The sequence below is a fragment of the Polypterus senegalus genome, chromosome 6, assembly GCF_016835505.1.
Source record: "Polypterus senegalus isolate Bchr_013 chromosome 6, ASM1683550v1, whole genome shotgun sequence".
Taxonomy (NCBI): Eukaryota; Metazoa; Chordata; class Cladistia; order Polypteriformes; family Polypteridae; genus Polypterus; species Polypterus senegalus.
Window position 1 is genome coordinate 10,790,024 of NC_053159.1, and position 16,490 is coordinate 10,806,513.

The following is a 16,490-nucleotide window of genomic DNA, read 5'->3' on the forward strand; positions in this document are numbered from 1 at the left end:
TATATAATGATTGATAGATAGATAGATAGGAAAGGCACTATATAATAGATAGATAGATAGATAGATATGAAAGGCAATATATAATGATAGATAGATAGATAGATAGATAGATAGATAGATAGATAGATAGATAGATAGATAGATAGTGTAAAATGGCTATATTTAGACGCCTGACCTGACATAGAGAGACACGGAGGCACGTATAAAAAGTACAAATACTTTTATTTTTCTTCAGTTGTGGGACACGTCTTCCCCGTGCCACACAGCTCAAACACAGTCCTAAAGCACCAACACTAAATCACAACACACTCTTTCTCCTATTCCACCACTCCTCCACAAGCGTAGTCCTCCTCCTCCCGACCCTGGCTCCTCAAGTGGTGGTGGCTGGCCCTTTTTATAACCCACCCGGAGGTGTTCCAGGTGCTTGACCACCTGGTCCTAATTGCACCTCCGGGTGGGGCTGAAGATTCGTCCAGCCAGGCTGCTGAGTCCATGCAGCTCCCCCTAGCAGCCATCCGAGCCCCCAACCAGGCTGTGGAGGACTCCATCTCCCATGGAGCCCTGCGGGTGGTTGGGGAATCACCGTCAGCCGTGGAGGCTGCCACCAAGCATCCCGGGGGAGGTACTGGACTGCCCATGGTGGCTCCTCTGGAACATAAGCAGCAGGGGTGTCCCTGCTGGGCATGGGACCCGGTTGTCCTTCACAACAGATAGATAGATAGACAGACAAACATTAATTGTAGTATAGTCGGCAGGATAGATAGATATGAAAGGCAGTATATGATAGATAGATACAGTGGTGCTTGAAAGTTTGTGAACCCTTTAGAATTTTCTATATTTCTGCATTAATATGACCTAAAACATCATCAGATTTTCACTCAAGTCCTAAAAGTAGATAAAGAGAAACCAGTTAAACAAATAAGACAAAAATATTATACTTGGTCATTTATTTATTAAGGAAAATGTGAGTGGTAAAAGTATGTGAACCTATAGGGTGATCAGTTAGTTTGAAGGTGAAATTCGAGTTGGGTGTTTTCAATCAATGGGATGCCAGTCAGGTGTGAGTGGGCACCCTGTGTTATCTAAAGAACAGGATCTATCAAAGTCTGCTCTTCACAACACATGTTTGTGGAAGGGTATTATGACATGAACAAAGGAGATTTCTGAGGACCTCACAAAAAGAGTTGTTGATGCTCATCAGGCTGGAAAAGGTTACAAAACCATCTCTAAAGAGTTTGGACTCCACCAATCCACAGTCAGACAGATTGTGTACAAATTCAAGACCATTGTTACCCTCCACAGGAGTGGTCGACCAACAAAGATCACTCCAAGAGCAAGGCACACGTGTAATAGTCGGCAAGGTCACAAAGGACACCAGGGTAACTTATAAGCAGCTGAAGGCCTCTCTCACATTGGCTAATGTTCATGTTCATGAGTCCACCATCAGGAGAACACTGAACAACAATGGTGTGCATGGCAGGGTGGCAAGGAGAAAGCCACTGCTCTCCAAAAAAAACATTGCTGCTCGTCTGCAGTTTGCTAAAGATCACGTGGACAAACCAGAAGGCTATTGGAAGAATGTTTTGTGGACGGATGAGACCAAAATAGAACTTTTTGATTTAAATGAAAAGTGTTATGTTTGGAGAAAGGCGAACACTGCATTCCAGCATAAGAACCTTATCCCTTCTGTGAAACATGGTGGTGGTAGTATCATGGTTTGGGCCTGTTTTGCTGCATCTGGACCAGGACGGCTTGCCTTCATTGATAGAACAATGAATTCTGAATTATATCAGAGAAAAAGAAAATGTCAGGACATCTGTCAATGAACTGAATCTCAAGAGAAGGTGGGTCATGCAGCAAGACAACGACCCTAAGCACACAAGTCGTTCTACCAAAGAATGGTTAGAGAAGAATAAAGTGAATGTTCTGAAATGGCCAAGTCAAAGTCCTGACCTTCATCCAATCAGAATGTTGTGGAAGGACCTGAAGTGAGCAGTTCATGTGAGGAAACCCACCAACATCCCAGAGTTGAAGCTGTTCTGTACCGAGGAATGGGCGAAAATTCCTCCAAGCTGGTGTGCAGGAATGAGCAAAAGTTACCAGAAACGTTTAGTTGTAGTTATTGGGGGGTCACACCAGATACTGAAAGCAAAGGTTCACATACTTTTGCCACTCACAAATATGTAATATTCGATCATTTTCCTTAATGAATAAATGACCAAGTATAATATTTTTGTCTCATTTGTTTAACTGGTTTCTCTTTATCTACTTTTAGGACTTGAGTGAAAATCTTTTGATGTTTTAGGTCATATTTATGCAGAAATATAGAAAATTCTAAAGGGTTCACAAACGTTCAAGCACAACTGTAATGATAGATAGAAAGATAGACGTGAAAGGCACTATATAATGATAGATAGATTAGATGTGAAAGGATAGATAGATAGATAGATAGATAGATAGATAGATAGATAGATAGATAGATAGATAGACGTGAAAGTCACTATATAATAATAGATAGATAGATAGATAAGTCATTAATTGTAGTACTGTATAGTCGGCAGGATAGGATAGATAGATAGGAAAGGCAGTAAATAATGATAGATAGATAGATAGATAGATAGATAGATAGATAGATAGATAGATAGATAGATAGATAATTTTGGTAAAGGTTAGGTTAGGTTGGGGTGCATGCACTGGTACAGTGCATTGTTACACCCTCCACATGATGAAACAGATCGGGACCCCGGTTGGTAAACCCCTTAGGCGGACACGTGGTCCAGTCCCACCCTCCGGAAATGACCCTCTATCTGCTGCAGCCAGGTGTTACGTGGGTGTCCCCTTGGGCTTGTCCAGCCACTCGGGTCCTCAACAATGAGGGTCCTTTGAGCTGGATCACCCTCGGGGAAACGCATCACATGATCGTTGTGCCGTAAGTGACAGTCCCTCACAATGCAGGTCATGTGCCTCATTCAGGTCTCCATGAGTAACTGCTCATTCAACACAAAGTCAAACCAGTGGTACCCAAGGATTCTCCAAAGAGACACAGTGCCAAAGGAGTCCAGTCTTCGCCTCAGGTCACTGGATAGCATCCATGTCTCACAACCATATAGCAAGACAGGAAGCACCAGGACTCTTTAAGACTCGGGCATTCATCCTTTTGCAGTGTTATCTGTAGTGCCACGTACCCCTTTTCCAGAGACCTCATGATCCCCCCCATACAATAGGGGGCACTAACTCTAACAGGATTGTTTCTTTTTTGAGTGACATTGAAGGACTGTTTAAGAAGGACACATACTGTACTGTAGCGCTGTTTCCCTCCTCCAAGAAGACTCCGCTTCTTTTTCAGTTCCCTCCACTAGATTTTGCACACAAGTATGAGGTACAAAACACAGATGTCTATCAACGTTTGGGCTAGTTCCGCTAACCGGAAGTGGTAAAGCTGCAGAGTGCGATTTGTTCACCTTTACTTTTATAATTGTTCAATATATTATTAATTTGATTTATTGTTGATGGTTCTTTATTATACATATTATATAAAAATCTAATCATTGTCTTGCGGTTTACTGCTCAGCTGTCCATCCCCATATCCGAGTACTGTATACGAGAAAGTCGAGGGGAGACCACTCCCGATTTTTATTTTTTTCTTCTTTTCAAGATTATTATAAAGAACATGAACCGAGTCAATTAAAAGTATAGCAATGAACTCTCTGAGATTTTCCGGCACTGATGAATTAGCCTCTGCCGTTGTGCTCATCTGTATGTAACGACATGATTTTTATTGAAAGGAAACACAGCAGGTCTTCAGCGGAGTCTGTAAAACGTGCATTAGACAGCATAAATTATGTAGAGCCAAGATGACTGTCTCACGTTTCGTGATGTGGGGTCGAATCATTTGTTTGCATGCAAGGCTTATTGTGCAAAATGCCTGGCAGGTGTTGCCTCCGAGTGAATTTATATCTTTAATTGATTTGCGGTCACGATACGTAAGACATCGTACCACGCTTGTAAAATTCGGAGCCCCGAGGCCCCCTCACATAATGTGCTCCAGTTTTGTGACTAAAGATATTACACTCGATCAGTCTATCAATCTGCCGTCGTAAGATGCAAATGAGAGCAATTGGGAGTTTGGGAGAAAGAAAAAAAAAATCCTGACATAATGAATACTTAGACGGCTTGTATATTATGTATGCAAATTACTCCCAGAATTCCTAATGCATATTTAATTAGTTGAAATATCATTTAGCCCTTTTTTAAAAGGGCTGCCTAGATCGGTGTTGGATCTGAAATGTTACCTCGGGAATATGACTTTTCAACCAACCCCGGAATAAAAATAAATAAAAAGTGACTGATTGATGAAGCAGGTAATAAAGAAATCATCAACAATTTTATCATTGGAAATGGGCAAGAGAGTCCGAAACGCTGATATCCCGTGATTATATAAATTACGGTTTCAAAAAGAATAATGTCCGAACATTAATCAGCACGAGCAGATTAGTGGGACTGGGGATTTGCATCTGGGGCGTGCGGATCGCACTGGTTAGAAGCGGGCCGTATGTTGCCTGCATTAGCCATGCCAGGCGTCTCCTTCTCTCTCGTAAAAAACGCGCCAGTTCTCCCCATGCGCGCGCACAGCCTGCCCCAGTTCTCACGTCGCTCTCAGGTGATCAGAAGAACTTCACTTGTACTCCGCAGCAGGGAGCCGCTCATCTCTTCTCTTCTTTTTTTGGTTTTCCGCAAATGGCTCAGTGATGTTGCACCTTGCATTTTATTTTGAGGACGGGTAGATAAACTATTAACACTTCGGACCAAAAAACGGCTTTTTGATGATAAGTCGTTGAGTTTCAACTCTCTTTGGAGACAGCGTGGTGGCACTCATTTAGTTTACGAGGAAAAGCGCTCTCCGTCTGCTCAAGGCAAGCAGGAAATGGCTAATTGCTTTGCTTGAAATTTATTAAATGAACGCCCAGGTATGCTAAGCGAATAAAATAAACAAGGCAAGTGCATTAATCATCACAACTATTAACTTCGCACCATCCGGCAAGTATTAAAAATGACATTTTACGAGAGGGGCAGCATGGGGACCCAGTGACAGATGAGATCTGAGTTTGTGTCCCCCCCCCCAAAGGCATGGAGTTTGTATGTTCTCTCTGTTTGTGTATGGGCTTCCTCCCACTGTCCAGTGACATTAAAGTTAGGTGAACTGGAAACTCTAAACTGGCCCGTGTGTGTGTTCACCCTGTGGCGGACTGGCACCCTCTCCAGGGTTTGTACCTGTCTCGTACCCTATGCTCGCTCAGATAGACTCTAGCCCCGCCCCCGTGACCTGGTCTGGACCAAACAGGTTAGAAAATGACATAATGTCATAGATAGCTATGCAAATAACTATAGATAAATAAATAGATAGATATTTTAGTGTAGTTGGCAGGAGATAAATATTTTAGTGTAGTTGGCAAGATAGAAAGAAAGATAGGTAGATAGATAACTATGAAAATAACTGTAGATAAATAAATAGATATTTTAGCGTAGTTGGCAGGATAGATTGATAGATACGTAGATAGATAGATATTTTAGTGTAGTTGGCTTGATAGATAGATATTTTAGCGTAGCTGACAGGATAGAGAAAAAGATAGGTAGATAGATAGCTATGAAAATAACTATAGATGGATTAATAGATAGATATTTTAGTGTAGTTTGCAGGATAGATAGATAAATAGATAGGAAAGGCACTATATAATTGATTGAAAGAAAGATATTAATTTTAGTATAGATAGATAGATGTGAAAGGCACTATATAAGAAATAGATAGATAGATGTGAAATGCACTATTAGATAGATAGATAGATCTGAAAGGCACTATATAACAGATAGATAGATAGATGTGAAAGTTCTATCTATCTAGTGTAACAGTAGGGGGCGCTAGCGCTCCCTTGAACCCTCAGGTACCACGCCAAACACCAGGTAAAAGTGCCACAATAATTCTTTTTATTATAATAATTACATGCACTAAGCACCCTCCACTCCACACTACTCATAAATAACCAATAATCCAATAACAATAATCACAATCCTCCACTCCCAGACGTGTTGCCCTCCTACCACCCAGCTCAGCTCCTTGTCTGGGAGATCCCCTGGTCCTTTTATACTCCCTGACCCGGAGGAATTCCTGCCCAACAGTCCACAAGTCCTTATTCCTTCCGGGTCAGGGTAAATAGTCCTTATCTTCACCCCGGAAGCACATCATCCCTTCCGCTCATGTGACTTGGAAGTACTTCTGGGGTATAGGGCAAAAATAAGTCTTTGGTCCTCCCTGCAGCTCCCTCTTGCGGCCCCTGTGCTATCCAGCAGGGCTGAGGATAAAAACTACAAAGTCCATGACTCCCTGTTGGTCTTCGGGTCACCTCCATACTGCAGGGAGGTCTCCATCTGGCGGCTTGGGGGACTTGGCTGGGATAAACTGCCGGGCACAGTCCACACTAGACCTAGATCTATCTATGATAGATAAATAGATAGATGTGAAAGGCACTGTATAACAGATAGATAGATAGATATGAAAGGCACTATAATAGATAGATACATAGATGAAATATAGATATAATATACATGATATAATAGATAGATAGATATGAAAGGCACTATATAATTATAGATAGATTGATATGAAAGGCACTATATAATAGATAGATAGATGTGAAAGGTACCATATGATAGATAGATAGATAGTGTAAAAGGTGCTATATAGCACCCGACCCGGCACAGACCACGCAGAGGCAACGTGTACAAAACACAGGCTTTTATTTTTCTTCAGCTGTGTGACACGTCTTCCCCGTGCCACACAGCCCAAACACAGTCTCAAAGCACCAAACAAAATACAAACCACAATTCTTCTTCACCTTCTCTTCCACCACTCCTCTGCAAACTTAGTCCTCCTCCTCCCAACCCTGGCTTCCCGAGTGGTGGTGGCTGGGCCCTTTTATAGCCCACCCGGAAGCATTCCAGGTGATTAACCACCTGGTCCTAATTGAACTTCCGGGCAGGGCTGAAAGCTCGTCCAGCCGGGCTGTGGGAAGCAGGCAGCTCCCCCTAGCGGCCACGCCGGGCCCCAACCAAGCTGTGGAGGACTCCATCTCCCATGGAGCCCTGCGGGCAGTTGGGGAGTCACCGTCGGCCAGGGAGGCTGCCACCAAGCGTCCCGGGGGAGGTATTGGACTGCCCATGGCGGCTCCCCCGGAACATAAGTAGCAGGGGGTCCCTGCCGGGCATGGGACCCGGCTGTCCTTCACAATAGATAGATAGATAGATAGATAGATATGAAAGGCACTATATAATGATAGATAGATTGATATGAAAGGCACTATATAATAAATAGAAAGATGTGAAAGGTACCATAAGATTGATAGATAGTGTGAACGCTGGCCCCGGCACAGACAGACGGACATCATATTCTTTCCACACACTATTTATTTATATACACTATTTACAAAGTCTTTTGCTCACGTGCACCCCCAGTGCCCTCTCGCACCGAATTCCCCAAAGTCCAGGCCCACAGTCTTTTGTGCCTTCCTGGCCGCCTCCAGTCCTTCCTCTTGCTCAGTCCACTTCCACCCGACTTCCACCAAATGACTGGAGGGAGGCGGCCCTTAAATAATGCCCCGGATGAGCCCCAGGTGCTTCCGCCATCTGTTCCTTGGCCACGCCCAGCGTGGAAGTGTCGGCTGCCTTCCTGGTAGCTCTCCGGGCGCCACATAAAGTCTTCCCCCCGGCACTTCCTGGTGTGGCGGAAGTGCCGGGCTCCCGGGATAATTAGGCACTGGGGCGCCGCCTGGCGGTGGCCACGGGTCCCTGCAGGGCTGGGCTTCCATGCCCTGTACCGAGGCCCCTGCCTAACCAGGACGGACGCCCCACTCTGTCTGGAGGAGGCGCTCGCCCTCCTCACGTCCTCCAAGGTGTCCCGGCCGGGCTCCAGCCCCAGCCGCGGACCGTACGGGATAAACCGGCATCGGAGCGCCGCCTGGCGGTGACCACGGGCCCCTACAGGGCGGGGCTTCCATGCCCTGTACCCGTGGTCCCCAACAGAACCAGGACGGACGCCTGGGTGTGGAGGAGGCACAAGCCCTCCTCTCGTCCTCCAAGGCGTCCCGGCCGGGCTCCAGCTCCGGCCGGCGACTGCATGGGATCAACCGGCATCGGGGCGCCACCTGGCGGTAACCACGGGCCCCTACAGGGTAGGGCTTCCATGCCCTCGACCCGTGGCTCCCAACAAAACCAGGACGGACACCCCCTCGCGGTGTGGAGGAGGCACAAGCCCTCCTCTCGTCCTCCTGGGCGTCCCGGCTGGGGCCCGGCCGGGGACCACAATAGATAGATAGATAGATAGATAGATAGATGTGAAAAGCACTGTATATCAGATAGATACATAGATGACAGGCACTACATGATAGATAGATAGATGTGAAAGGCACTGTATAACAGATAGAACTAATTAACTAACTTTATTTGCCTTTAAGCTTTCTTGGTGCACAGCAGCACTTTCTGGAGACTTAGTGACAAACTGAACAGGTGACAGAGGACAGCACACACTTGGTCAGCGCAGACCGTAGTTAAGAACTTGAGTATTGACCTCATCTTGTCCTGTGTGTAGGTTCCTCGGTTGTCCCCTCACTTGGTCTTCAGTTATGGACCGTTCGTACTGATGATCAGAGGTGGACTCGTCTTGAGTTAGGAATGATCACAGGTGGACATGTCACTGGTCCCGTAGCTTTTCCCGTGTGTAGGGTGACGAGTACTCTGTACCAATGTGCACACCAATCCCACTTGTTTCAGACACGTTTGTGTGCCCCCAGTGGTACACGTCCTCCTGTGTGAATCATTTCAGAGAGTAGACGTCCAGTGGCGAATACCTGGAGGTCATTTTGCAGCAGATGCATAACTCACGGTGCACTGAACACGGTGTGGAGAGACCTGAAGATGGCCCTTTACAGACACTGCCCACCCAGTCTAATCGACCCTGAGAGGATCTGCTGGGGACGGTGGGAGAAACTGGCCAAGATTGAGGTGTGCAAAGTTTGTAAAGACTTGTACAAGAATATTCACAGCTATAACTGTTGCAAAAGGGGCTTCTTGAAAGTAATGACTTTAGGGTCTGAATACTTGAGTGAATAAGGTTTTAATTTTTGATTTTTAATACGCTTGTCACTTGGTCATAATGGGTTATTGCGTGTAGACTGGTGGACAACAATGGCAGCTGTATCCATTTATAATTAAACCTCCAACACAATGAAGTGTGCAGAAAGTGAAGGGGTTTTGATTATTTTCTGAATGCACTGTACATTCTGTCCTTGCTGACATTTTCTTGCCATCTTCTTCACCCACAGGCCCGTGCCAATGGGTGACACCTTGAGAATTATTTTTATTTTTTTTTTAAACTGTTTGGATAAGATAATGGGGCAGCTTAATATTTACAAATCTGCGCTGCTCTCCTGGTTATATTCTTAACTAGTCGCCATGATGTTCCCAAACGATCTGATAATTTTAACATTCACAATGAATATAATCTGTTTGTTCCTAGACGTAATTATAGTGTATAATCCTAAAACTCGCTCTGCTGTTCACACACACAGGGTAAACTTTCAGAGGATGTGAAAAAGGAGAAGGAGCCGACTGAAGACACAAAACTGGAAATAAGTGAAGAAGTGCAGAATGAAGGCAACGGCACCGAAAAGGAGGGCGATACGACCAAACTGCTTCTGGAGCGCCTGCGTGCCCTGGAGGTAGGACATAAAAACTGGAATGGGGCCGAGCTTTATGACATCTGTCTCAAGTGACAGGGAGCATCATAAATCCATGGCTGTTTGTTCATCACCTAATCATAATAGAAAACTGTAAGGAATGGCCGTAATTGTAGGAAAGCCACAAATGCCCCACTTCAAAGACACAAAGAATGTGCTTCTCATCGGAGAATATCGACGTACCCTTCCAAGTCATGAAATGAAATGACACGCACATAAAGAATCAGGCACTCTGAGAGAAGAGCGAATGCTTGTTTCACATTCTGTTTAAAATCACACACGCTGGGTTAGGGATGAAGACCTTTACCCAAAATATAATCACGCAAGATGGGTGTCCTCCTCTTTCCATCCAGAGTGCTGTTCTCATAAAGAAGTGAGTGCCCTAAATGTCAGATGAGCCACCTTAAAGCCCTGTCACATTATGTCAGTCGTGGACATCATTTACATCGTCTTAGTGAGAGACAGAGCCGTCCCATGGCCATTGACCGGTAGTCATGTAGTGTGACATACCCAGTGACACAGTCCAACCAGTCCGTGACTCGCTCTGTCACATTAGACAACTTCTCCTGTGGGCTCCTGTTGTAGACTTCATTTACAAAATCCGGATAGTAATAATAATAATAATACATTTTATTTATATAGCGCCTTTCTTAGAGAGAGAGAGAGAGAGTGCTTCCATGACAACAGCTCACTCCCATAACTCCTCTCATCGTCATCGTCAGACTACTTTTCCAGTGGGCTCCTGTTCTAGGCTTAATTTGCATAATCTTGATAATAATAATAATAATAATAATAATAATTTTATTGGGCGGCACGGTGGGTTGCAGTGGTAGCGCTGCTGCCTCGCAGTTAGGAGACCCGGGCTCACTTCCCAAGTCCTCCCTGCGTGGAGTTTGCATGTTCTCCTCGTGTCTGCGTGGGTTTCCTCCGTGTGCTCCGGTTTCCTCCCACAATCCAGAGACATGCAGGTTAGGTGGATTGGCGATTCTAAATTGGCCCTAGTGTGTGCTTGGTGTGTGGGTGTGTTTGTGTGTGTCCTGCGGTGGGTTGGCACCCTGCCCAGGATTGGTTCCTGCCTTGTGCCCTGTGTTGGCTGGGATTGGCTCCAGCAGACCCCCGTGACCCTATTCGGATTCAGTGGGTTAGAAAATGGATGGATGGATAATTTTATTTATATAGCGCCTTTCTTAGAGAGAGAGATAGACAGAGCACTCCCATGACTCCGCTCATCATCATGTAGTGTGACACACCCAGCGTCCCAGTCCAACCAGTCCGTGACTCGCTCTGTCACATTAGAAAACTTCTCCTGTGGGCTCCTGTTGTAGACTTCATTTACAAAAACCGGATAGTAATAATAATAATACATTTTATTTATATAGCGCCTTTCTTAGAGAGAGAGAGAAAGAGAGAGAGTGCTTCCATGACAACAGCTCACTCCCATAACTCCTCTCATCGTCATCGTCAGACTACTTTTCCAGTGGGCTCCTGTTCTAGGCTTAATTTGCATAATCTTGATAATAATAATAATAATTTTATTTATATAGCGCCTTTCTTAGAGAGAGAGAGATAGACAGAGCACTCCCATGACTCCGCTCATCATCATGTAGTGTGACACACCCAGCATCCCAGTCCAACCAATCCGTGACTCGCTCTGTCACATTAGACAACTTTTCTGGTGGGCTTCAGGTTGTAGACTTCATTTGCATAATCTGGATAGTAATAATAATAATAATACATTTTATTTATATAGCGCCTTTCTTAGAGAGAGAGAGAGAGAGAGTGCTTGCATGACAACAGCGCACTCCCATGACCCCTCTCATTGTCATCGTCAGACAACTTTTCCAGTGGGTTCTTGTTGTAGGCTTAATTTGCATAATCTTGATAATAATAATAATAATAATAACAATAAGAATACATTTTATTTATATAGTGGCTTTCTTAGAGAGAGAGAAAGACAGAGCACTCCCATGATCCCGCTCATCATCATGTAGTGTGACACACCCAGCGTCCCAGTCTAACCAGTCAGTGACTCGCTTCATCACATTAGACAACTTTTCTGGTGGGCTTCAGTTGTAGACTTCATTTGCATAATCTGGATAATAAAACATTTTATTTACTGTATATAGCACCTATCTTAGAGAGAGAGGAAGAAAGAGAGATAGAGATGGAGAGCTTCCATGACAACGGCACACTCCCATGACTACTCTCATCGTCATTGTCAGACAAGCTTTCTGTTGGGTTCCTGTTGTAGACTTAATTTGCAAAATCTTAATAATAAGAGTACATTTAATTTATATAGTGCCTTTCTTGAAGCGAGAGAGGGGGAGAGACGTTTCCATTACAATGACGCACTTGCATGGCAACTGTCATGTAGTCTGACACACCCAGCAAGTCAGTGCAACCAGCGCACGTCTCGTCCTCACACCATCAAACAGGTTTGAAGTTATCATCAGTCGTCGGAGTGAGCTCTGAGTTCGCGTTCATCCAAACGTTCAGCGCATATAATGCAGTGACGAGGAATAAACCCACAAGAAATGCCAATCAGCCATTCTCCATTCTTCCTTCAATTAATTACATCCATTTTACCACTCAGACCATATGACGTGGGCTTCCTTTTGGGCCCAGAAGCTCCTTTGCTATTACAGCAACACTTGGATAACATGGCTGTAAAAATAACATGAAAACAAAAAAATCAATAACCCAAATACAAGAAACCGCATTACTGCTAGGAAACTTGGCACTGATGATGACGCACGAAGCACTGACTTGTAAATGAAACACACTTGTGGAATGGCAATTTTTTTGCTCATGACTACATCGTTGTGCTTCCAAGTATTTTATTTATGGAAACCACGTATTTTCGGGGAAATTTTACGTAGAGTTCCATAATTTTTTTTAACCATGCTACTGCAGGGAATAGAGATAGATAGATAGATAGATAGATAGATAGATAGATAGATAAAGGCACTATATAATAGATAGATAGATAGATAGATAGATAGATAGATAGATATGAAAGGCACCATGTAATAGATAGATAGATATGAAAGGCACTATATAATGATAGACAGATAGATAAATGTTAAAAGCACTATATAATGATACATAGATATGAAAGGCACTATATAATCATAGATAGGAAAACACTCTATAATAGATAGATAGATAGATAAGAAAGATATGAAAGGCACTATATAATAGATAGATAGATATGAAAGGCACTATATGATTGATTGATAGATAGATAGATATGAAAGGCACTATATAATCATAAATATATAGATAGATATGAAAGGCACTATATAATGATAGATGGATAAATAGATAGATGTTAAAGGCACTATATAATGATAGATAGATCTGAAAGGCACTATATAATGATAGATATGAAAGGCACTATATAAGATGCTATGGATGCTGGTGATTAAGTGCCCTGGCATGGAATAGCACCCTGACCAGAGATAGTTCTTGTACCCTGCCCATCACTACCAAAGCAGCCACTGCCTTCCTGGGATTCCCACCTGGAAAGGAGTAGGTTAGAAAATGTACGAAAGACTGTTGAGTTATTCTCACAGATTGCCTGATCACGCCATTCCAGTTTTAAAAAGTGTTGTCAAATGGGCTCAGCTGGCAGATAATCGCTCTGCAAGGTTGCCTGTCAATGACAATTGTGCTCTGTGACTTCAAGAAAAAGGGAGACCAGAGATGGGCTGTAAATTCAGGAATTAATCTACATAAATGGCCCGCGAGAGCAGAATGCAGGCAGACATTAACTAAAGCAGTGACATTAATTGCACCCCGAGATAATTAGAACAAAGTGCCGTTAATTGCATGTTGGTTTAATGTTATGTTCCCGTGCTTGAGAATTATATAGAGGTGTATAAATGATAGTGTCATGCAGCTTGTTCGGCGGAAGGCAGCAAAGATGCCATCATTGAAAAGTAAACACACGTCTGTCTGTGAGCCGCTGCTGCTCTTCCTGCTTGTTTCATTCCATTTGGTGTACATTGCAGGTATTTTAAATTACAATAATAGATATCAAGGCAAGTTTGCTTGAGCATTTCCCCCATTTTTGTAACTGCATTTCATTCACATTCGTTGGTGCAGATGACACATTTTTCTCCAAAGTGACTAAATTGCACATTTATTTCAATAACTGAATGAGAAGGGAGGTGGATGTGACTCACCGAGGTTCACTCAGTGAGTCGGCAGTGGACATGGAATCTGCACCTCTTGTGCCGGATGCTCCAGGGCGGTTTCTGCGAGGCCACGATACCCGTGTAGTACAGAAAGTCTGCAGAAGCCTTCAATTTTTAAAAAAATTTTGTTCTGTCACAGCCCTGTGCTAAAATCATTTACATTTATTTTTTCTCCTTTTCAAGCAGCACTACATACCCCACAATGACAAGCTGGAACCAGGATTTGAGAAATTTTGGCTATGTTTTTTAAAGACTAGCTGTGCTACCAGTCTTATGATGGGTTGAAATCTAAATAATCAACATAGACCTCAGCATTAATGTTTACAGCGCATCATCCATTGTATATATTTTGTAATTTATGTAGTAGTAAAATGCATTCCAACAGATGGTGCATCCCATACATTTGTATCAATAAAATGCATTGCATTTATCATTCCAAAAGGTTATTCTAAACATTTGTAGTAATAAAATGCATTGCGTTTGTTATTCCAAGAGATGGTGCATCCTGAACATTTGTCGCAATATAATGCATTACATTTGTCATTCCAACAGATGGTGCATCAGAAACATTTCTCACAATAAAATGGATTGTATATGTCATTCCAACAGATGGCACGTCACAAACATTTGTAGTAAAATAAAATGCTTTGCATTTCTCATTCCAACAGATGGCGTGTCACAGACATTTGTAGCAATTAAATGCATTAGATTTGTCATTCCAACAGATGACGTGTCACAGACATTTGTAGCAATTAAATGCATTAGATTTGTCATTCCAACAGATGACGTGTCACAGACATTTATAGCAATTAAATGCATTGCATTTATTTTTCCAACAGATGGTGCATCCTGAACGTTTGAAGCAATAAAATGCATTGCATTTATCATTCTAACATATGGTGCATCATGAAACATTTGTAGTAGTAAGTTGCATTGCATTCCTCATTCCAACAGATGACGTGTCACAGACATTTGTAGCAATTAAATGCATTACATTTGTCATTCCAACAGATGGTGCATCCCGAACGTTTGAAGCAATAAAATGCATTGCATTTATCATTCTAACATATGGTGCATCATGAAACATTTGTAGTAGTAAGTTGCATTGCATTCCTCATTTCAAACAGATGACGTGTCACAGACATTTATAGCAATAAAATGCATTGAATTTATTATTCCAACAGATGGCTCATCACAAACATTTGTAGTAATAATGTGATATTTCTCTCCTTTTTTAATAAATTTGCAAAAATCCCTAAACTCCTTGTAGTTTTCTGGGGTATTAAGTGCTACTTGTTATTAAATACAAATTAGTTTAGCTAGTATTTAGGATTTGGGACACATCTTTGCGCACAATTTAGCGGCCCAGCCTTAAGATCCTATTAAAACATGAGTGGGGAGAGACCTGACGATGGCAGTTTACAGACGCATGAAGAATGTGATAAACTGCCCAAGTCCAGGGGTGCAAAGCTTGTAGAGACACACCAACTGAGACTTGAAGTTGGAATTGCTGTCAAGGGGGCTTCTATATGGTACTGATTCTTGTTGAAGACATGTCTCTCTTTTTGCCAATATGAGTTATTGAGTGTAGACTGATGGGCTGAAGTGGCACTTTTATCCACTTCAATTCACATCAAGGTGTGCAGAAAGTGAAGGGGGTCTGAATTCTTTTCTGAATCCACCGTACTTTACGAGCTTCGGCATTCACTGCAGTCGGACATTTTAGCTTCCAGGGCCTGAATTCACCTCCATTCCGAATATCAAGAAAGATCGACCTGGCAAACAGCGGTGTCTCTTATCAGCTGTGCCCAGGCATTTATCTTAGAAACAATTACGTGCATGGAGCAGGATACTCTTTTAGGGAAACAGCCGGGATTCCGCTGATACTGTCACAGATTGGCATTCAAGTTAAATCAAAGAGTTTCAAATTAAAAGCTAGGGCCGAAAGTTATTCAAGATTTAAAAGTAAAGCATACAAGAATTCTAAATCTGTTATCAAAGACAGACTGCAGACATGCGTACCACAGAAAAAGAAAAAGGAAAAAGGTCACCACGACCTATAAGCGATAGCATGTGGAATTATAAAGGATCACGCAGGGACTGATCAGAATGCAATGCTGATGATTTTTTTTCTTCACCCTCCTGGGCAATTGGATGATAGATAGTAAACGGAAAAATGAAGTTGCCGCAGCAAGATGCCAGCGACTTGTTAGATAAGCCGGTCTGCAAAATGGATGGACGGATCAAGGGATCAGAGTGCGGCAGGCCACGGAGTTTCTCTGTGACTTTGATCACGTCGCTTCTCTGTTTGGCGCCTTTGAAGAGACTGCGGGATGAACACTTCTTTTGTGTGGGGGCCACAGGACTTGGTGACGTCTGCTGCAGACCCTAAATGGAATGAAAGTGACGTGGAATACCTTGAAATATGAAGCGATGGCTTTAATGTCAGGCCTGGGTAATGAGCTATAAGCTGCTGTAGAGAAGGTCATAAAGGAATGGCTTCCAA

The 16,490-nt window shown here is 43.1% G+C and overlaps 1 protein-coding gene across 9 annotated transcripts in view; it reads left to right on the forward strand.

Moving 5' to 3' along the window:
* Nucleotides 1-16,490, forward strand: part of LOC120530784 (nck-associated protein 5-like) — a 746,735-nt gene that overhangs the window by 443,563 nt on the left and 286,682 nt on the right. For all 9 annotated transcript variants that reach the window (XM_039755382.1, XM_039755389.1, XM_039755381.1 and 6 more), the window contains one exon: nt 9,618-9,767. In XM_039755382.1, the coding sequence (XP_039611316.1) occupies nt 9,618-9,767 (150 nt within the window). The remainder of the gene's footprint in view (nt 1-9,617; nt 9,768-16,490) is intronic.